Raw genomic sequence first — 23745 nt, forward strand, 5'->3', positions numbered from 1 at the left:
CTTCCCATCTCTCTTTTCCCACCCCCTTCTAAGCAGGAGATTTCTCGTAAGAGAGAGTGGAATCACCATGAGTATAAATCTGGCCACTGGCCCCAGACTGAACGGGGGCCAAAGCCTGGTTCTGGGCAAGTCACTGACGCTCTGTGCTTCTGTACCCTCATCTGTGTGATGGCATAAGTCATAGTACCTTCTTCTGGGTTGCTGCAAAGACTGAGTTAATGTGTGAAACGCCCTTTGGAGCAGGGCCTGGCACATAATAACCTCTGCTATTATCAGCGTGACTTCAACAGATGTTATTTAACGACTGACACCAGCTCTGATGTCTCATCGTTCTGAGGTCTCTGCAGTCATCAGTCTTCATCAGCTAATCTTTCTCTTTCAGGAGAGACACTTAGGACACCGTTCCCGACAGCTTCCTGTTCCTCTACTCTGCACCGTATCTGATTTATGGCTTGTCCATTATGGGAGTTAGGTTGGGTAGATAACATCACCTCTCTCACAGAGAGGGGAAATAAGGCCCAGAGATGTGAACCAGCTTTCCCAAACATATATACCTAATCAGTAGCACCGCCAAAACAACCCCATCTCAGTTCATAGGAAAGGAGATCTGCCTTTTCTTTCCTTTTCTTTTGTTTTTCTTTTTGTTCGTTCAATACTGAATTTGATCACTTTCATTTTAGATCTGCCTTTTCTTACAGGACGTGTACTGCAGAAACTTGCCAGACAGTATAACCTTCAACTCCCATCAATTCAGCACAAAAACACTTCCGGAAGGATGTGCGCTCCACTTACTTATTCTAGATGCTCTAACATCTGTCTTTGGATTAAATTATACCACCAGAGTTATATACCTGGCCCCGTTGTTCAGCCACCTGGCACCCATGGGACTCCCCTCTTTAGAGTACCTGCTCTCTGGCCACCTGCCTTCAATTCCCTCCTCAGATGGACACAAGCCTCTTCCCAGCATCTTCACGGGCCTCTCCGTCAGAGGGCGAGCCTCACAGCAGGTGTGGACGACCCTTGGACTCTTGGGGGAATCAGGACCTGCCCTCAGGGCTGCGGACCAGGAATCTCTGTATTCTTTTGGAAGGACTAATTCCTCTTCGGGTCACTATAGATGTTATACAGTCTTCTGGCTATGTTTTTCTTTTTTTTCTATTTGTTGCTAGAACACTCCGCGTTCCCTCACAAATTTACCACCTCATGGCAGTGTGTTGTACCAACCAAACGCCGACCTTCTCTTACTTTTCCTGCTCTTATTTTCCCTTAACTCAAACACCCTGTTCATCAAAGCTTGGTAGAGTGTGCATATTTTTGTTATCTGTGTGCATATATTTGTACCTTCTATCCTGTTTGCATAGGGCTGCATAGAAAACAAGAGAAAAGAGTAAAAGACTTCATCAACCACATGATGGGCCAGGGGAGCCCCCAAGCACACACCCTCTTCGTGCAGTTTTGTGAACCAATAATACCGATGCCAGTTAACAAGGTAACTATGGGAACCAAGCACCCGGTAGGCAGGGGTGGGCATGGCTCACCCTCCCCCCACGATGTGCATTCTTGGCACTTGCCTGGAGGGTAGAGGAACGTGTGCTTTGCGTCCTGGTTTCCTGCAAGCTCCTTTATTTTTGGCCCGCGACAGGGATTGAACCAGGCCCCCAGCAGTGAGAGCAAGGAGTCTTAACCACTGGACCACCAGGGAATTCCCTCCTGCAAGCTCCTTAACTGGACTCTGGATGCAGGCCCATATATCTCAGTCTCTTATCTTCCATGCCCCCCCTGTGGCTTGAGGATTTCCCAGAGTGCACAAGCTCTAAGGACGCACAGATCCCGGGGGTCACTACACTAACCCACATGGTCCCACCGGATTTCTGAATCAGCTTGAAGGTGACACAATTCCCGACTTAACGTGTGCAGCTCGATTCGAGAGGCTCCCTTGGCCTGTCTTGGGGTAGAGTCTATGAATTTCTGAGACTCAGGGCTCCGCCCAGAATTAGACCTCAGTGGCCTGGACAGAACCACCCGCAACACTCAGTGAAAACACTTGAATTGACACAGGCATCAAAACGAGGCCAAAGGCAACCAGAATCTTCCAGAAAGGGAAGTTCTGATGGAGGCCCGGGCCGAGCAGCCACCTCCTTGAACATCTCAACACAGACACACCCGGAAACAACCACATTTTGCTTTATTAGGCGTTCCATGGTAATATAACACAGAGTTCTTAAGTAATAATAAACACGAGACTTGTTTTTTTTACCATAATTATTTTGCCATTAAGACAGTGGTAACAAAAAAAAAAAAAAAAAAAAGGTACTCTTCTGGCTACACACATAATCAGCTTTAGCACTGAAAGTTCCTCCACTCGTGGGTCACAATCACAATTCCAAGGATTAAAAACCATCTATGATTAAATTCTACACTGGTTTAGAGCATCAGGTCACTGCAGTTATTCAGTTCTGAGACACGGTCAATTTATTTTAGCATTTACACATGACATTCATTTAACAGACACACAAAGCAAGCCAACAGGTAAACATGCTTACACAGCCTGCGGAAATCTTCAGGTTTTAAGTTGTTTGAAGGAAACAATCGAAACAACCGAAATGACCATCATGGAAAAACAGGAAGACTCAAGTGAAGAGAAGAGAGCTGCAAGCGTTTCTCAGAATTGAAACAAAATTTTTTTTCCGACTGGTTCAAATTCCCTCGAAGGGCAGATGAGAAGAAAAAAAGCAAATATATTAAGTTAACCAATTATTCTTTAAAAGTGCAATTTACTTTTAAAATAACAAACAACAACAACAACAAAAGAAACCCCAGCCATAACCCCAAAGGCAGAACATGTGGAGAGACGAGTGTCATGATGGGATGAGCTACTTCTTGATGTTACGCTTTACAAAAGCAGATTTGGTTTTATAAAAGCCTGCAAACATAACGTGGCTTGGGAGGACCTGTAAACACGCTTGGAAGGAGATGCAACAAAGCTCAGCTAAGACAGGGACAAGCATGAGGCAGCGAGTGGAAAGGGTCTCCGAGACCAGGAGAGGGCGGGGTGTGGACACAAGGTCGCCTGCGGTCTCTAAGGGGCCACTCGTCAAATTTACAAGGTTTTCTCCCCACAAGAGCTCTGACTCACAAAACAGATTTTTCCTCTTGCAAACTGAAATGGTCTTTAAGTCAAATTTCCCATGGGTTTCCCGAGGTTAGCAGGCTTCCCTATGTTGCGTGATGTCTTTCTAAATAATTGGACAAGAAAACAAATTTCTTTTCCTCCAAAGTGAGAAGCCCAGTGTGCTCTGGCATCCCCAAAACTACCCAGTTGGTAAACAGCAGGCCCTCAGGGCCAGACCACCATCAGCTCAGCACCTCTGAGCTGGTGGCTGGCTTGAGGCTGACGGGCTCCCTTGGGTGTTGGGCTTGATTTACAGATTTGTTTGTGTCTTTAGCCACTTAGCATTGCACAGAGGAAAAACTCTCAGGTCCTAGAGCCTCAGACTTCTTCAACAGCTCGGCACTGTCTGAGGTCTATCCTGGGCCCGCGTGTGACAGTGTGGATAACCTGGCCCTTTTCTGCACCTGGGAAGCATCTCAAACTCAATCGCACATCCTGGAGACATGGGTGGGTAGCGCTGGTCTTATATGGACTAGGATAGCACATTACGATGGTTGCGATGACAAAGCTCGTATCTTTCCAGGCAGGTTCGTGGGGCCACAGTAAAATGGCGGACCTGGTCACTGGAAAAGACCACGGGGGATAGAAGGCAAAAACAGCATGTCAGAGACGAAGGCTGGAAGAAACACAAAGAAAGAGCCAGACACGTGAAAATATCCGTGAATGAAGAAGCAAGAGGGAGAGAGTGCAAGCAGAAGAGAGGTGAAGAGAGGAGAAGAGAGGCCTCCAAAGATTTCATCTGCAGCAAAATCTAGGCCAGAAGGAAAACCTGCCCTTTATTAACAGTTGACCCAGAAGATGATGGAATGGCGGTGTGGACGCTGTACAGCCTCTCAGGAGGGACATGACGAGTGTGCCCACCACCCTGAATCAGCTTGAAGGTGACACGATTGCATCATTAGGATGTCCAGTTCAAACCCCTTGTATTAATATTGCATTAGGCTTTCCAATTTAGTATTTAAAGAAAAACAAACCTCTCCCCCCCTTCCCCTGCCCACCCCACCTGCAGCCCCACAAAGGAAAATTTTCTAAATATTTAAAAAGAAAAAGGCAGCTCTGGGCAATTCACTTTATCTTCCCCTCCCCCTGATGGAAAGGAAGATGATGCAAGCACAACAGAGGCTGGAGATGAGCAACACCCTCACTGTGATTTGCTTTGTTTCGCATGTCTGAGTGTTGGACGCAGTTCTGTGTACGGGCCTGGTGGAGAGACGCAGGTGTGATATTCGTAGATGTGTAGGGAGGTGGGTGACCAAAACTGGTGACTCCGGGTGAGGGACGGAGTGCGGGGGGCCCGAGAGAGGGAGCCCCAGGAACTGGCTGCCCCACAGTAACTATCACAGGCTCTTTAAAAAAAAAAAAAGAAGGAAGGAAGGAAGGAAGGAAGTCTCCGAATGTCCTCAGGTGTCCCATCCCCCATCCCTAAGCCGACTGCACGGCGGCCCTGAACTCTAGCCCAGGCTGGTGATGTTAGCACGGCCACCAGGGGGCGCCACGATGCGCTGGGTGGTGCGGCGGGGAATGTTGTCATCAATCTGGGCACCTGGAGACGAGAGAAGATGAGGGTCAGAGAAAGCTATACGGATCCCTGCTCTAAACCGAAATAACATAGCTTGGGTTTTTTAAATTAATTTTTATTGGAGTCTAGTTGATTTACACTGGTGTCTGCTGTACAGCATAGTGAGTCAGTTATCCATATACATACCTCACTCTTTGTTAGATGCTATTTCCATCTAGGTCATTACAGAGTATTGACCTATAGGGTAGGTCCTCGTTGATTATCTATTTTACATATAGTCGTGTGTATATGTCCATCCCAATCTCCCAATGTATCCCTCCCCCCTCCCTTTCCCCCCTTGGTAACCATAAGTTTGGCTTCTACATCTGTGACTCTATTTCTGTTTTGTAACGAAATAACATAGCTTGGGAGAAAAAGTGTCAGGCCCATTCTTTGTCCTTCTAAAACCTCACCAAAAGTATAAGCTACAAAAAAAGGATGGGCCTCACGTGGCCTAGGAATCACATACTGAATAAAGCCATCCTTGTGGAAGCTAGTTGGATCCCAGACCTAAAAAGTAGAACTATATGTAAAAGGACACGATATTTCAGGTTTTTGAGCAACTCAGACTACATCCTGTCCCTATTCTCAGTGATCAAATCGAGTGTGGCTTTTCCAGAGGTGCATTCTGTTCCCCTAACACTATCCATCCTCTGTGTAATCAAAGATAGGAGTCATGATATTGAATATAGAATATAGTTCCTTGTGCTCTACAGTAGGACCTTGTTGTTTATCCATCCTATATATAATAGTTTACATCTGCTAGCCCCAAACTCCCACTCCATCCCTCACCCACCCCACTCCCCCTTGGCAACCACAAGTCTGTTCTCTATGTCTGTGAGTCTGTTTTTTTTTTTAGATATTGCACAGGGAACTATATTCAATATCCTGTGATAAACCATAATGGAAAAGAATATGAAAAAGAATATATATGTATAACAGAGTCACTTTGCTGTACAGCAGAAATTAAGCTCAACATTGTAGATCAACTATACTTCAATAAAATTTTTTAAAAAATGACAGGTGTCATGATGGTCTTTATATTTCAATGGCCTGGTGAAAGACAGCACAGACTGTATCATGCCCATGTTACTTTACGGGAAAACTAATTTTCATTATTTTTAAATTTTTTGAAAATGGGTAATCTGTATATGGCAACTTTCTAAAAACCAGTATATCTGACAAGAAAAAAAAATGTATCTGCTTTACTGTTTCTTTAACCCACCATAAAAATTTAGATACGTATCTGTGACTCAAGGAACTAGAAAAGTAGGTTTTTAATCCCAGGCAAAATGAAATACTGAAGTTCAAGTAAGGAAGCTCTAAAATCTGGACTCTTCCCTCTCACCTCCCCTGACATCACACAGTTTATCCAGGCAAATAGCTAACAATTATCAAATGGCTTGATTCTAAGCAGTTTACATGTATATGAAGTCATCTAATCCTCAGAACAACCCCATGAGGTAACTACTAACATTATACCCATCTTATAGGTGAGGAGACGGGAGGCACAGTTCGAATCTGGGCTACGAAGTTAAGCTGTTGAAACTCTAGATTCCACAAGCTGAACCACTGCAGTATATTGCATACGTCGGGGAGAAGAGAGTCCTAAAACGCCACAATACCCTTTTTCACAATGGACATGATGCGCTGAAAAAATGTCCTCTAATATCCTGGGTATGACACACAGTGTACACATCATGACATTATATGTGATATAGACTCGTGTCAAGATTCTGAAACCCAACCCGTCATCTGCTATGAATTACATCTCTAGTGAGTTACATCTTTGGGAAGAATAGGTCCATCATTCACTTCCACCACTTCTCCTTCTCAAAAGTGATCCCAGACCCACCAGCAACACGGAGCACAGCCCTGCAGAACTGGGCCCTGACCAAACCATAACCATACCAGACAAGCTGAATCCAGACTGATGCAGGTTCCGGACAGGTGGGGCCTGCTGCTTGGCCGGAGACGTCTTAGCCGAGGAGGCCGGAGTGACTGTCTTGGGTGTCACAGACACCTCACACACAGGTCCATCATACAGGCCACGAGGAACCCCTCTCAGCTCTGCCAGCTGCAAAAACACAAGAGCCCCTCGACTCAGGCCACATTCACAGAGGACGCCTCCCTGGCAACCCTCCTGATGGGGAAGGAACAGGTGCCAGGATGGGCCGGTGACATTTGGGGATGGAGGGCTTTCTATGGTCGGGTACAGCAGGGACAGATGTCAGCATGAGGCAGGGCCCCTGGCTCCAGGGCAAAGCTACCCCAACATGGGTCATATAAAAACTGATAAACAGTTCTTCCTATTTTCTCCCAAGACACTTCACCTTAAACCCTGCAGGAATTCCCAAACATGCTGTGAAGAGGATCTGGTCTCACGTTCAAGACCTGGCCCCATACTTACCAATCTTACTGTCCCTTTAATTCCTTTACATCCCTACCCCTTCCCTGCCTCACAGTCCCCAAGCACCAGTGCTGGAGACCGTTCACCACGTCCTGAATACTCTCTACATTTTCCATGCTAGTAACATTCTCTCTACTTAATTCCCTTGTCTCTCTTCTTTGACTTATCCAACTTCTACTTAACCTTCAAGATCCAACTCAAAATGCCCTCTGCCCATGACACTTTCCCTTAAGACTCCGCAGCAGGGCTTCCCTGGTGGTGCAGTGGTTAAGAATCTGCCTGCCAATGCAGGGGACACGGGTTCGAGCCCTCGTCCAGGAAGATCCCACATGCCACGGAGCAACTAAGCCTGTGCGCCACAACTACTGAGCCCACGTGCCACAACTACTGAAGCCCGTGTGCCTAGAGCCCGTGCTCCACAACAAAGAGTAGCCCCTGCTTGCCACAACTACAGAAAGCCCGCGCACAGCAACGAAGACCCAACACGGCCAAAAATAAATAAATAAAATAAATTTATTAAAAAAAAAAAAAAAAAAAAAGACTCCGCAGCAGCGGTTCCCTCCTCTGAGTCTCATCACACACTCCTCATGACAGCAGTCTCACTTCAATCCGGCTGGCTGCAGACATGCCTGGCTCCTCCGCTGGCATTCTGAACTCCAGGAATAAAAAGACTGCGTTTCCCTTATCTATGAATCCTCTGTATATACCTCAGTAGTCTGACTCAAGGTGCTTAGTGATTTTGCAATTGAACTTAATCCACAATAGGAACCACTCATAAGATCAGAGGTACTCACCCTGCTCCTTGCCTTGATACGCTTATAAACAAAGTCAGGGAAGGGCTTCCGGGGGATGTAGCGCCCAGAGCCTTCGGTGACATGAAGGGTGCCATCTTCCAGAACAATCTTCCCCTGGCTGATGACCACCAGGGGAGAGCCACGGCACTCCATGCCTTCGAAGATGTTGTATTCGAGAGACTAGAGGAAGGGAACACAGTAAACTTCAGAATCCACCCTCCATCCTGGCGAGATCTCATCGATCTGGCGGCACCCATGACCCAACATCACTCGGACGAAAGAAAAGCCCAGAGATGAACTCCCTCTCCTGACTGGCCACCCAACAGGACTTAATCTCTATGTCTTAATTCTGTCTAGAACATGGAATAATCTTTCCTACCTCTCAAAAATTTGCGTTTGTTCATTCCTGGGTTTCGGCACCAAAAAAAAAAAAAAAAAATGGGGGGGTAACAATAATTGAACAGAAAAATCGTATGGAAAAGCAGGAGGGTTTGTAAATGCCACACGAATGTAAGAAAATGATGCCTCGTATTAGCGGTGGCTTTGTTCTTACTAACTCAAGCTCCAATCAGGTTAAAATCCCAAGAAGCCTTCTCTGACCAAGTTCTAAATTTAATCTTGAAATGAGCCATCCACGAGTAGGTTTTCCCACTGGTTTGCCTGGATTTCCAATCTCTTAAGAGATGTGGTCAAGCTGACGTTCCTAAATGAAAGGACTGTGGTAACTCCAGAGACAGGCCTTTGATAAAATGTTTGAGGTTTAATTTCCCAACAAGGCAGCCATCCTTTTAGTTTCCAGCTTTTCACGGTGAAAGGGGGACGCATCCACGTGCCCTCTTGGAAACTATGTGGGGTCTCTGAGTGAGTTTGTTGCTGTGACAACAGGAAATAGGGGCACTACAGTCAATGGTAAAGCCTCAACTCCTCCACTGCTTCTTCCCCGGATTCCAGACGCCTGCCCTGCTCACAGGTACACGTGGCCGGACCTGGAGAATTAATAGGCAGCTCCATCCATAAAAAGCAGCTGGGCTTCTGGGGAGATTCAGACCAGGTTATCAGCACTAAAGAGTCCGTCTGTGACTAGAGCTGTTGCACTGCCATTCAGGGTAACAACCCCTGCCTGGTGCAGAGGCTGGTGAGTATGGAGAAGCCCCAGGCTGGCTCTACAGCTCACATTCGACCAGTGGTGTTGACAGAAAAGGGCAACAGGGGGCTGGCAGCCCTACTCAGAGACTCAAAGGAGTAACGTGGAAGCTACTGAAGGAATGAGGGAAAGAGGCACCTGGGGGAGGGAAGGGGTCTCTACACGTGGATTCCCGGGACCAAATTCCCAGGACCGAAGTGTGTCCCCCCCAAGCTTTTCATCGGTTCTAAGACGCTCATCCCTGAAATGAGAATGTGTCTCACAGCACATGGAGCTGCACAGGCAGTGTCAGCCCAGGCTGAACCGAGTCCTTCCAGGGAATTGGGGTCAGCTCTTCCCACTGGCCTGGGGAATGACCACACCGGGGCCGTCTTATGAGAAAGTCTCCGCCTCTGGTTTTTCTGGACCATTGCTGGATGCAGGACTCAGACCACCAACTTGCCTTGACTCAGTTCAGAGGAGCCATTTTTGCCCTTTCTGCACCCAAGGCCAAGGTCGAGGAAGGCAATATTCTTTGCCACACTTTCTGTCTGGCAGATCCACATCCCATTATCCCAAACTCGGAACGAGCTGGCCCTCAGCAGCACTATTTTTAAAGGAGTCTTGCATTAGACTCCTCCTCCTGGGTACGTTTTCTTTCACAGCAGCGCCTAAACTAATGGAATATCTTAAAATCAGTGGCATCTTAGATCTGGTGAAATTCAGGAGTTGTGTGACTCCAGGCAGATCCAATTAATCCTGCCTCAGACCTTCAGTTTTCTCACTTGCCTCCCGTGCAAGGCTTATGTGAAAAGGACAACATAAGAAGCATCATATGGGTGTAGATTACCAGCAGAGAATTCGGTCCACTCTGAAATGACCTTTGAAAGGGTCATCCTTTAAGGGGTGAATCGAGCCCCATCTCTTCCATGTTCCTGCACGGCTGTCTATACAAGCTCCTCTTGTGACCTCCTGGAGTCATGGAGACAACTTTGGCCATGGTACCATCGGCCTGGGGCCCACATCCCAGGTCTGCTCTTGGCCAGCTGAGTGACTTTGGACAAATCCCTTGCACTGATCTGAGATCCAGCATCCTCATCTATGAGGGGACATGGCCCACCTTACAGAAATGATGCTAGGATCACAAGAAATAAAAGGAACAAAAGCATCTAGCCCACTACTCAGCACTAGGTAGGCATTTAGAAAATCCCTGATTGACTGTCTGGTTTTTTATTGCACTCTCCCAACAAGACTGCAAGCCCTTTAGTGTCGGAAGACATCCTAAGACGCAGATATTGAGTTTAGTTGCCTGTAAATGACTGACCACAGTGCCCAGAAGAGCTTTGGGCCACCTCCCAGTCTTCAAAGATGGAGGAACCAGTCCCATGACTCTAAGTGACTTAAAATTAACAAGTTCAATGGTCAGATCACCGCTCGGGGCATTCAGAGCCTACTCTGTCCAACTGTGAGGCACTGAGGCTTCGTCACTTACCAGGTAGAGACATTTTTAACCTCTATCCACATAGGTCTCCTAAAATGACTCATCTGGCTGGATGCTTGGCAAATCCAGCAGAGACTTAGCAACAGCGCTGTCAACAAGAGTTAGCTTACTGCTCCAAATTAAAGTTAACTAGCCCCATGGTAGGAAACACTGTATCACACGGGGAAAGCCTCTTGCTTGCGTTCTCCCAGATAATTAAAGCTGCACAAGCATGCTTAGTGGGGGCTCTTTCAAACAGGTGAGGACGGGCAAGAGGCACTTCTAGAAGCCATGATTTCCTATATGGGGTTGCCTGGAGGTAAAGCCAGGGCAGTGCTACTGAATGTCCAGAGAGCAGCATCTGTCTTCTCAAATCATCACTCCTTTACATCCTGTCTTGCGCTGGGTTAAGAACTCCAAACGCAGGCTCCCTAGCTAGGTCATCTGCAGCTTACATGATGAGTCCAGTCTGCCCTTTCCATTACCTCTGGGGAGGGGGACTCTGGAAGGGAGGAGGAGCATGTTCTCCCTCTAACCCTGACCAACAGGCTGCACACGCAGTCTGGCAGGGAAGAGCCCTGGACAATTTTGGGTTCTAATTCTGGCTCCACCGCAAAATAGCTATGTAATGTTAGACTGGTCACTTAAGCTCTCTAAGGGTCCGTTTATTTATCTTCCCGATTGGGATAATAATACCATCCCTTTATTGAGAAGGCCAAATGAAAGGGTAAATGGAGCTGTGATGCTAAATGCATAGGAAGAGATAGGTTCACCAGGCAGGTCCCTAAGACCCCTGCCCATAAAGAAGCCAATTCTGGACCCCCGGGAGGTTATGATCTAAGTCACAAGTTGGTGCGGCTGTAAGGCTCTGCTGCGTAGCTAAGCCAGCCAGTGTGGAAGAAGGGAAGAGCCAACTATTAATACTGAGAGCCGAGCAGCCTTCCCTAAAGGCACCCACCATCCTGGCACCCATGGGCGCCAGGGCACCTTAAGCCCCTCTGCCCAAAGGAGAAAGAGGACCGGGATTTGGCCAAGAGTCCAGTGCTGTCCTGGAGAAATGCCAGAAGCCCAGCCCTGAGCTGGCCCTTGGAGGAGGTGTTGGGACTTGCTGGCCCAGGCCACCTGGGGTGGGCAATCTAGAATAGATTCCCCACTGAGCAGGCTTTCAATTTAGACCTTGATCTTCAAGAGCCTCTTCATTCACTAAGAATTCACTTCAAGAGTCATACGGGTTTCTGACATAAAACACTCTGTCCTAGGCCCATTTCTTTTCCAAAGCTCTCCCTTTGTCCTTGGCCTCTCAATATTAAACAGACACACACAATTTTTTCTACGAAGAACCAATGGTACCTACACCTCTACCTAATGCCCACTGACCTCGCAGAATCACAGGACACCCAGGGGCCTCGTCTAAGCTCCTCATTCCCAGCTGACGAGCCTGAGACATGACACGAGGTCACCTGCCCAGGGTCCCATTAACAAGACAGGGCATCCCCAATCTCCGCAGTCTAGACCGAAAGGCAAGAGACACCCCAGAACTGCAGATCCTAAACTCCTAATCAGAACGGCTGCCAGCGTATTTCTTCTATTCCTTCAAAGTCAATTCATTCCTTTAGGACATAAGAGCATCTGCCTTTTAGGCTTTCGGACGACAACACTGACATGAGAAAACAGTTGCTTCAAAGAATAAAAGTGCCCAGTGGGCATCTCGGGAGTGGACATTTGAATGTTTTATTTGGATCCCTTGCACCAAGGGACGCCATGAGAGGTGCTGCACCAAACTATTAAAATGGAATGCTGCCTGACTTCTAGAAGCTTCTGACGTCCAGGCATGACGCTGGAGGCTCTGAAGGTCCATAGATAGAGACCTCTATCCAGAGAGAGGCCATTGTACTCCAAAGTGATAAGATTAACAGTCTTATTGACCTCACTAACGAAAAGGAAAGAGCTATTTTTTCTCAGTAAATTGCAAGTTATAACATCCTGGGGAAGAGTTCTTTCCTATCACAGCGAGTTCTTTTCATAAATCCTGAGGACTCTCCCTGCCTCTGTCCCTTTCTGTGACTGTAATTCGTTTGGACGGGGTCTACGTGGCCTTACACTGTTGTGGGTCTTGGCAGAGACGGTTTTCACGCTGTCAGGGTCCCAGATGACCAGGTCAGCATCGGATCCCACAGCAATGCGGCCTTTCCGGGGGTAAAGGTTGAACACTTTGGCTGCATTGGTGCTGGTCACGGCCACAAACTGGTTCTCGTCCATCTTCCCAGTGACCTGAGGAGGACAACACACACATGCACAACACGCACACACACAACAGAAGCAGACTAAAAAGTTGGAGGGTGGAATACTACTTAGCCATAAAAAGGAACACACTTTTGATACACACAACAACTTGGATACTAAAGGCATCATACGGAGTGAAAAAAACAACCTCCAAAGGTCACATACTGTATGATTTCATTTCTGCAACATTGGCAAAATAACCAAGTTATAGAGATGGACAGACCAGGGGTGAGACGGAGATTCTTCCAAGGGTTAGGGGTGGGTGTGACTATAAAGGGGCAGTAGGAGAGGGGTCTCTGTGGTGACGGAGGACATCTCTATCTTGATTGAGGTGATGGTTACATGGATCTACATATGACAAAATGGCACAGAACTATACACACACGTTGCACCACTGTCGATCTCTGGGTTTGGATATCACACTCTAATTATGTAAGATGTAACCATGGGGGAAACTGGGTGAAGGGTACACAGGACCTCTCTGTCCTATCTCTGCAAGTTCCTCTGGATCTATAATCATTTCAAAGTAAAAAGTTTAAAAAAAAATTTGAAGGGGTTGCAGGGCCTCTTCAGGAAACATCATTTGGCTTATGTCCTCTTCAAAGATATAGGCACAGACCTTGTAGGCCAGCCAACATGGGAGTCTCAGCCGCCCGTCCCGCAGCAAACCCTGGGTGCCAATCACACTCCCCATGTCCTGCCCCCCACCTTCTCGTCTCTACCACTTGCGCCTCATGTCCCTTTAAGTGCAGAATTTGAGGAGATGAATGCATTTCTCCGAGTTAGGAAACCTGCTCTAAATGCAACAGAAAAATGGCCAAAGGAAATGAGCAGGTAGTAAGAGGGAGAGAAAAATACAAATGGCCAAAAACATACAAAAGAAATATACACTTTTGTCAGTCACTGAAGAGACTGAATGTAAAACAATGAGACACAACATTCACCAATCAAATCGGTGATACTTTGGGTTTTTTGATGATAACACCAATTCAGATCTGGTAGGAGTAACTGGGCAATGCCACATATTGCTGGCAGCATACAAATTGGTGCAATCTTTTTGGAAGGAATTTTGACAATATATATCAAAAGCCTTAAAAATATGCACACCCCTTGACCCAGCACTACCACTTCTAGAAGTTTCTCCTACAAGCATCATTAAAGATGTATCCAAGGATGTAGCTATAAGGGTGTTCATCCCAGTAAGAAAATCAGAAACAACATAAGTGACCAACCAAAGAATTACAAATGAATTACAGTTCAGCATTAAGATGGAATGGTCTGCTCTTAAAAACCAAGTTGTTCAAGTATGTTTAAGGATGTGGAGACGTTTTCATGCTATAGGTTTTTTAAAAGATAGGCTGCAAAATAGTATTCCAGTCACACACTCACACACACACACACACACACACACACACACGTGCAATCTCTCACTGGCAAAAAATGAAAGACATTTGCTAAAACGTTCATTGCAGTTGTATCTGAAATAGGGTGTCATAAGTGATTTTTATTTTCTTTTTGGAATAACGATACACAGTTTACATAATTGAAAAAATTCATTAAGAAACAGAAAACCTATTGTTATTACGTTTTAAAATAGTAAAAATAAAAAAACCCACAGATCCCTTAAAGGTCAGGACATGTTCAAAGCAGGCTGAGCCCAGAGAGTCCAAAAGACCATTTTAAGGAAACTGAGTCCATTTCCACGAGTGGATTAACTAAGTCATCAGGTTGCTAAGGAAGCTTTTTCTGGACTGATCGAAAGAGTCATATGGTAAAGACTGGTTTTTTCCAGTCTCTACTGGTCCACAGACGACAATGGTGACAAATACATATGGGATACTTAGGAGGAAATGACCTCTGAGGAGTGGTCTTAGATTTCCAAACCTAAGAAATATTACCACACAAGTTCCAGTTTCTAGAATTCTCTCAACTGCCGTTTCCAGGCCTGCATGAGGCCCAGGGCCCTCGGATGAGGAGGCAGGAGAAAGCTGAGCCCTCCCCCTGTGTGAGACCATCGCCCCTTACCACAGCCTTATCCCAGATGACGGACATCCGCTCCTCCGTGCCATTGGTGCCTTCAGGGATCAGGGTGAAGTTGTCCTTTCCTACGGCCTTCTGGGCAGTGTTGAAGGTACAGTGGGCACTGCCAGTGACCTGGAGATCTCCACTGGAAGGAAAACATACCACTGGCTTTTCACTAATCTTTGACCTCAGATCATCCTTGAATGTACTTTTTTTTTTCTTTTTGTGGTACGCGGGCCTCTCACTGTTGTGGCCTCTCCCGTTGTGGAGCACAGGCTCTGGACGCGCAGGCTCAGCGGCCATGGCTCACGGGCCCAGCCGCTCCGCGGCATGTGGGATCTTCCCGGACCGGGGCACGAACCCGTGTCCCCTGCATCGGCAGGCAGACTCTCAACCACTGTGCCACCAGGGAAGCCCCTTGAATGTACTTTTTAATGGGCCAGGCCACTGAAAGTTTTTGACTTAACTGTCTTCCCCTCAGGAGACAGGAAATTTGGGAAGCTATGGCCTGACGCGGAAGCTTCATTCTAATGCTGTGTATCTACGTCTAGTTTGTGAGGTATCTTACGAGTGACACCGCGCCACAGTAGAACCCTTTTGCTACCTCATTCATCCCCTTTGGTTGACTTTCAAGATGGCCCTGGTTTTTACCCAGAATTGCCCCCAAAAGCGTCAGGGTGACAATCCCCTGCTGCCGTCCGGCAATCCGAGTTTGGAGAACGAGGTCTCTGTTTGCAAGTTTGCTTCTGCCCACCATGTTGGAACCCGCCGGTCAGCTTGGTGCAAGGAAAGACCAAGAACGGAAGGTGGGAACAAGTCGCCAACACTCACCACGACAGCAAGGAGTTCAGAAAGTCCGGAGTGGTCGGGTCGGGGCTCAGGGGCGGGGAGGTGACAAAAGCAGCAGCCTTGGCCCAGTTCTTGCTCCAGTACTGGGAGCCGTCAGTCCCCAAGCTGGCGGTGATGGGCTCGCCATACACCACGGTCCCTGACAAACAGAGGGCAGAGCTGAGCGCTGTGCAAAGAGCGGGGAGGAAACCACCACTGCTGGGACTCACTGCCTGCTCAGAGGCCATGGCTCACGGGCCCAGCCGCTCCGCGGCATGTGGGATCCTCCCAGACGGGGGCACGAACCCGCATCCCCTGCATCGGCAGGCGGGCTCTCAACCGCTGCGCCACCAGGGAAGCCCTTCTTTTTCTTTAATTTTTATTTTATATGGGAGTAGAGTTGATTAACAATGTTGTGTTAGTTTCAGGTGTACAGCAAAGTGATTCAGTTATACATATATCGATTCTTTTTCAGATTCTTTTCCCGTGCAGGTCATTACAGAGTATTGAGTAGAGTTCCCTGAGCTGTACAGTAGGTCCTTGCTGAGTACCTATTTTCTATATAGTAGTGTGTGTATGGTAATGCCAACCTCCTAATAATCCCTCCCCCTTACCCCTGCTCTTGTAACTCAACCTTCTCCCGCTAGGGGATCCCAAACATTTCCACCTCCTGTTCTGTTGATTCCCGAATCTATTCACAATCTCCAGCTCAGACTGCATTCGAACACCCAATCCCGAGCGCCATCTAGACTCTTATTTGGGGTGATGCAGGGCACCTCACACTTGACCTCACTGCTCACCAAAACATGCCCCCTGCTCTCCCAGTGTCTCCCAGCCCTTCTCCCAGTGTCCAGCTCTGGTTAATGAGCTGAGAGAGGAAACAATACGTGACATCAGTGGGATGAAGCATTTGAGAGCAAGTACGCAACTCTCCACACCTGCCCAAGAGACAGCCTGGATCCCCGAGTCACCACCCTGAGGGTCCCCAGATTCACAGCAGACTTTGTAAGAGGGCAAAGGAAAGGACTTTGCACACTTACGTTACTGAGATTTCAGAGTTTGCAGAAGCCTAGCCTAATGCAGTATATTGTCAAGAAAGAATGCTGATTTCCTGATGCTTAAATCACGTCCTCTTCTCTATCCACTCATGTCCAAGCCAAAAAATTGGGAATCATTTATATCCATCGAATGCCAATGCTTTAATGCCTTAAATGCATCCTTCCTTTCCACTCTGCATACCTTCCCTTAAAATCGGGACTTCCTCATTCCTCCCCAGCTCACCTCCTTCCCCACCTCTTCATCCATTCTCCATGGAACTTCCAGAGTGATCGTCCTAAAACACAATCTTCCCGTGTCACTCTCTTGCATAAAATCCTCCCAAGGAGCCCTTCTGACTTCAAGGATAGAAACAAACTTCTCACTGAAGCATCTCATGCCTTTCATTGGCCGGCCTCATATCAAAACTGGTCTCTTCTCTACCATCATCCAAAAACTCCATCCCGTCCTCCACCCCAATAATCCAATAATCATTCGGTTTTAAATCTTTTGATTTTTAAGACAAAGACAAATATCATATGGTCTCACTCATATGTGGAATCTAATTTTTTAAAAAATGATACAAATGAACTTATTTACAAAACAGAAACAGACTCACAGATTTCAAAAACAAACTTATGGTTACCAAAGGGGAAACGTGGAGGGGAGGGATAAATTAGGAGTTTGGGATGAACACACACTACTATATATAAAATAGATAGGCAACAAGGACCTACTGTACAGCACAGGGAACTCTACTCAGTATTCTGTAGGAATCTTTATGGGGAAAGAACCTGAAAAAGAATGAATATATGCATAACTGAATCACTTTGCTGCATACCTGAAACTAACACAACACTGTACTTCAACTACACGCCAATACAATTTAAAAAAAAATAAGAATCAATTTTTTATTTTTCCACTGGATGGAGATACCCTTAGGAAAGTGACTCAGTAAACGTGTGTTGAGCTGATTGAAGGGTGAGATATTTTATTAAGTAAAGGCATCAGAGCTGGAGTTTGATCCCAGGCCAGCCTCACCACCACCGGGAATTCACCTCTTCTACCTGCTCCCACCAAGGGCTCCCCTGCCCCCACAGTGGTCCTCCAAGTGGGCCCTTTTCTCCAAACCCAGGGCCCTCAAGGCCAAACACTCCTCAGTCTGGAATGCGTCTCCTTTCCTCTCCGCGGCCTCTTCCAAGACTTTATCTCTTGGTAACACAGCACTACACCCACTCTGGGACAGCCGCTGCCCTGAGAGCTGGCTCCGGGAGCTGGCCCCTACCCTGACCCCAGCCTCAGGAATCTCACAAAGGACGCTCTGTTCCGCCAGGGAGTGTTAGAGGCCCTGGAGGCCTGGCAGGCAGCTCACTTGAGGAAATCGGTGACAATCCCCAAGCAGGAGGGAGGGCTCCAGCACTCAGGGGAAGCCTCCCTCTGAAGGAAGCCCCAGGAAGAGAAGGGTAATGCTCAGAAGCACCTGGAAGGTCCCCAGCGTTCCTGACCTACTCAAAGCCTCCCAGGCACGACGGGGTCAAGGAGCTGCTGGGCAGCTGCAAAAACCACTCTAGCTCATCCCAAAGGAGTAAAACCCCGCAACAAGGAGGCCTCGGCTGCTGCAGGTACACGTCTATGAAATGCAAATGGCTGACCAGGCCCCAGCTCCTGCAAGGGCCAGTTTTCGACTGGAGCGTCGGCCAGAATTGGCTGAACTGGGGGTAGCTCTTCCAAGCCAGCCAAGTCTGGAGGTCCCACTGGCTATTGACTGAGCATGAAGGTGAGGTCTGGGCGAGTCACTAGGAAAACAAAGGATCTGCAACCCTAAAGGTTTCCTGGCTTTGTGGACATGAAACCAATCAAGAGACAGAACTGCCTGGAGAAAAAGAGTGGCTGCCAGTCTTTGGACATCCTTGCAAGAGCATCAGTAGTTTCCTGATTTCCCATAATTTGATATTCCTCACCCTCTCCCTGAATCCGCACTTCAGTACAAGGAAACTTGAGTACAAGGAGGGGCTGGTTCCTGGAATGTGTCCTGAATCCTACAAGTGTGAGTGCCCTTGACCTCGGCCTTCATCTTATTCTACAAAATACAAGTCAGATTTGGGTGGAGGAGCCGGGAGAGGAGACAGGGCCCCTCCCCTCCATGCCCCGGCCCACCCACCTCGCCGCAAGGGAATGAACTCGGCCTTCGGCCTATGCAAAACCCAGACGTGGGTCAGAATTCAAGGCCACTGCTGACCAGACCTGCCTCCTTAGACCAAGGCAGAGCCAGGACTCCTGGGCCGGGGCCAAGCAAAGATGTGGGCACTTAGAGAAGGAGAAAGACATCTTTCTTTTTTTAAAAATTGGAGTATAGCTGCTTTACAACGGTGTGTTAGTTTCTGCTGTGTAACAAAGTGACTCAGCTCTATGTATACATACATCCCCTCCCTCGTGGACCTCCCTCCCACCCTCCCTATCCCACCCCTCTAGGTGGTCACAGAGCACCGAGCTGAGCTCCCTGTGCTATACAGCAGGTTCCCACTAGCTAGCTATTTTACACACGGTGGTGTATATATGTCAATCCTAACCTCCCAATTCGTCCCACCCTCCCCTTCCCCCTCGTGCCCACATGTCCATTCTCTACGTCTGCGTCTCTATTCCTGCCCTGCAAATAGGTTCATCTGTATCATTTTTCTAGATTCCACATATATGCGTTCATATACGATATTTGTTTTTCTCTTTCTGACTTACTAGAGTCTGTCATACAGAGTGAAGTCAGTCAGGGAGAAAGCCATCTTTGCAGCTCATTCCTGCTTTGCCCTGTTCAGGGATTCAGAGGTCCTTGCTGTCTTTTGCGTTTTCTTCTCTTCGGCCCCCAAAGGCAGGGCAGGAGTTACACCGTCCTGAGGAGGCCTCCACCTCCGCCCGTTTTATAAACACTGTACCTGAGACAGCCATGGATGGGCTTCTGGACCTCGGTCAGGCCGCAGACATCACTGCACTGCATGCCGGAAATAATTACCACTAATAATAATAAACCAGCAAACAGGCTTCACTGGCCTTTCTGCCCTCCTCCAAACACGCTTCTGATGTTTTCTTCGTGGCAGTTAGACCTTCCTGCTCTCCTTCTGCGGGGAAAGTCTAAACTGAAGGATGTGATCCCAGGCCGGCCTTTGGCAGGCTCCCTAGGATGGCTGGGAACAGCAGGGCTGGGGGTGGTGTTTATTTACAACGGGCCTGAGCGCATTCATGAAGAAGAAAGGAAGGCTGGGGTTTAGATATGTTTGACAGCTTCCGCCCGGGCGGTTAGTCATTTCCCAGGAACGAGAAGCAAGAGGACAAATCCAGAGCAGAAACAACGGAAAACCGTGTGTGTGTGTGTGTGTGTGTGTGTGTGTGTGTGTGTGTGTGTGTATTTCAAAACACAGCCACAAAAGCACAGTGAGAAACTACACAAACACTGGGAATTCCCTGGCAGTCCAGTGGTTAAGACTCTGCGCTTCCACTGCAGGGGGCGCTGGGTTCAATCCCTGGTCAGGGAACTAAGATCCCGCAGGCCCCTTGGCACAGCCAAAAAAACAAAAATCTACACAAATACACACACACACCACTCTCCCTCTCCTCTCAGGCCAGAACTCAACACCCTGGCACCTGTCCATGGATAACCCTGTCAGATTTTGGTATCAAGAGTGGTTCTAAAGGAACGGAATCTTAAAGTTTTCTGAACTGGCTCTGGGGTTTCTGAAGTTGGCTCTCTAATCTGATGTGATTTAAAGCACTAATGACTCCACTCCCACTAGTTCAGAGAGCACTGATAGTACATGGCGTGATGGGGCAAAAGAAATGCACGGGAAAAAAAAACACACCCGGTACTTAAAACAGGCAAAGTTCTGGGTAACTGTGTATCTGACACCTTAGAACATTTCTGTCAAACCGAGTATAACAAGATTAGCTGGTTGTTCCTAATTACACTGGACAAAGTGGGGAAAGGCAAGGATGGCTCAGGGATTCAAATTCCCAGCTCAAGGGTCCCATAAATGACCCAAACGTTTCTACATCGGCCCCAAAAGAGATCCTCATCTCCAGTGGCCTCAGCGTTAAACCAGCTGAAAACTGAACCCAGAGTCTCACCCTGCAAGTGGCTGAACTGAATTCCCAACTTGCAAGCATCTGCCATTAAGGTGAGGGTATTCGGCTGCAACGGCAACTCTTCCGCGTCTCCAGCCTGCCAGCCCACCCTGTAGACTCCAGACTTGCCGGTGCCCATATGGCATGAGCCAATTCCTTAAAATGTGTGTGTGTGTGTGTGTGTGTGTGTGTGTGTGTGTGTGTGAGAGAGAGAGAGAGAGAGAGAGAGAGAGAGAGAGGTAGAGAGAGAGAGCGAGAGAGCGAGAGAGCGAGATAGAGCGAGAGAGCGAGAGCGAGAGCGAGAAAGAGCGAGAGAGAGCAAGAGAGGAAGAGAGATAGAGATAGAGAGAGAGAGAGAGATTGGTTGTGTTTCTCCAGAGACCTGACCAGCACAGATCTTGGTGAGATTTTATAACATTCACAGCCCAACCCATGGGCCACTCTCTGGGTTCAAGATTACTAGGTTGTGCATTAACTTAACACGAAGGAATCGTCCCCCAGGTTGGGTCAGTCCTCACGGGGCCCGTGACCATGTGCTTCTCATTACACCGCCACCATTCCCACTGACCCGCAGGGCATAGGAAGTCTCGTCTCAAGTTTGGGTTGCGAACGTTTCTGCATCTGGGTTCCGGGGGTGGGGAGGGGGGAGGAGGGGGAGGGGTGTGCACGGGATGAGGTCATCAGGCACTGCCTACGCGCCACCACTCACACACGGAAGGCATCAGCGCCATGCTCGAACCCTCATGCGGACAAAATGCAGACCGAGGGTGCCTGTTCGCGAGAAATCCCGACACTGGATCCTCAGTGGAAAGAGAGCCGGCCCGGAGTCTGGAACTAAGGGTTCTATTTCCCACGGGCTGGATGACCTGGGGCAAGATAGTCAATCTCCGCATTGCAGTTTCCTTTCTGTGACATGAGCCTATTACATCGACCTGTGTCTAAGTTCTTTTGAAGAGTGAAAACTGCCCAAGGTATCGTGGTGCTGGCTGTGTCTTCATTTCCTTATTTGCAGAGTGGGGCTGGTGACACGCTGTCCTGTGGAAGGACACAGAATGAAGGAAGCAGCACGGGCAATGCAGCCCCGTGGAAACAGTCCTCACTCACGCTCTATCTCACACCTTCACTTACCTAAACACTCCTGTCTTGGATTTAGGACCTGCAGGTCTCTGGGTGGGAGGCACGTGGGGACCAGTGAGGGGAGATGCTACTGCTCTAGACATTGATGGGGTTCTGCTTTTTCAACAGCTCACATGCGCACAGAGATGTTGAGTCGCTTTACACAGCCTGACCCCTCTAAGACCGGGTAGGGGGCTGCAGTGCGTGTCTGAACAGTGGCGCCTTCCTCTGTGCTCTAACCATACTTGGCTCGCACCTCTTTGATAAACTATTTCCCATGTGACCATCTGCTCCTGCACTCTCCCACTGCTAGTAAAGGAGCTAACAGGGCTGGGACCATTCCTCACCTCCAGCTCAAATGCCTTAAGTATCACATAGTAGAAGTTCGTGGAATAAATAAGGGAACTCTCTATTTTATAGGAGAAGAAAAGGAGCCACAGCATGTTGGCAGCGTCCCATACCTGCCTCCAGGGTCCGGAAGAAGGCACCCGAAGCTGAAAAACAATCCTCAGCAGAAAATCCTTGCCCCAGGTCAGAGGCATCTTTGCTTTGCTCTTCTAACAAGCCCAAAGTTAAACCAGCCCTTCACTCTTTCATCATCATCGTAGTAGGTACCGTTATTACAGAGCCCTTACGTGCATTATCTCATTTAAGCATCATCCTTTTGCCTTTGTCACCACGACTATCCTCCCCTGCAGATGGAAAATGAGACCTAGAGGTGGTAAGTCACCTGCCCACCATCACTTGCTAGCGCCTCGTGGAGCTGGGATTTGATCCAGGACAGGATACTGATCCCAGAGCCCTAACACTCAATACAGCTTTACGTTGTATTGTATGTATATGTATGTACCACTGAAGTGGTCCCTTCTTGGTGCTCAGCCCCCAATACACACACAGGCTCTAAGTCATAAAGACAACAGAACGACATCCTGGGGTGCTGAGTCGCAGATATTTGAGAGGGCCTGGACTCCAGCTCTGCGTCTTCAGTTGGGAAAACTGAGACGCAGAAAGGAGAAAGGAGCCTCAGCACTGCCGGCAGGGAGGCCTGGAACCCAGAGCTCCCTCTGCAGCCCCAGAGCAGGGCCAGTGCCACCTGCCCCAGAACAGAGACACCTCCATCTTGAAATCCAGACAAGTGAGAATCCGAATTGGAAAACATGGCCTCAGTGTTTCAATTCTGCTAAATTGAATGTTTAATTATATTAAAACTATATTAAAATGTTCGCTTAACTTTCTATCTCTTATTTTCACCTGGGTATGGTACGGTTCCTAAAATAAGCTGCCCCCAACTTCCCCTTTGCACACGTCGTGCCAGCTGTCCACCCCACCCCGCTACACGGAAGCAGCGATTCTGTGATGAGCGTTGGGCGCTGAGGCTGATTCCCGTATTGCAGATGTGTGCCTGGGTGATAAAGGGCCCAGGTGAGGGAGGGCCACCGACAGTAATCATCCACTTGTCTCCTAGAAACAACTCAGAGCTGATTCTCAGTGAATGTTCCATTTCAAAAAGGCAGTTCCTTCGAGCTGCCAGGAGAGGGCAGGTTTCCAAAAAACTGGTATCGCAGCAACCATTTCATGAAGAGCCTAAGGACAAAGGCCCCAGGGGAGCTGCAAAGAACAGGGGCTAGGAATTCATTGCTGGGTCCATCTAGAGGCTATCAGCTCCTGGGACAGGCTGACTCAGCGGTCATTGGGCAATTTGTTCTAAGTCTTGCACCAACTCACCCACCAGTGAAAAAATCTGGATCCACGTGGGTCACACCCCACAGAGAACCAGAAACAAACCAGAGAGGTCAGAGTGCTCCCTTGCTGAC

The 23745-nt window shown here is 48.1% G+C and overlaps 1 protein-coding gene across 3 annotated transcripts in view; it reads right to left on the bottom strand.

Annotated features, from left to right (window-relative positions):
• Positions 1-4519: 4519 nt before the first annotated feature.
• Positions 4520-23745, bottom strand: part of DPYSL2 (dihydropyrimidinase like 2) — a 164612-nt gene continuing 145386 nt past the window's right edge. For all 3 annotated transcript variants that reach the window (XM_049711753.1, XM_004270684.4, XM_004270685.4), the window contains 6 exons: positions 15674-15830; positions 14846-14987; positions 12638-12808; positions 7935-8114; positions 6642-6807; positions 4520-4715 (listed from right to left, as the gene is read on the bottom strand). In XM_049711753.1, the coding sequence (XP_049567710.1) occupies positions 4624-4715; positions 6642-6807; positions 7935-8114; positions 12638-12808; positions 14846-14987; positions 15674-15830 (908 nt within the window). In that variant the 3' untranslated portion in view covers positions 4520-4623. The remainder of the gene's footprint in view (positions 4716-6641; positions 6808-7934; positions 8115-12637; positions 12809-14845; positions 14988-15673; positions 15831-23745) is intronic.

Source organism: Orcinus orca, chromosome 6, assembly GCF_937001465.1.
Source record: "Orcinus orca chromosome 6, mOrcOrc1.1, whole genome shotgun sequence".
NCBI classification, from domain to species: domain Eukaryota; kingdom Metazoa; phylum Chordata; class Mammalia; order Artiodactyla; family Delphinidae; genus Orcinus; species Orcinus orca.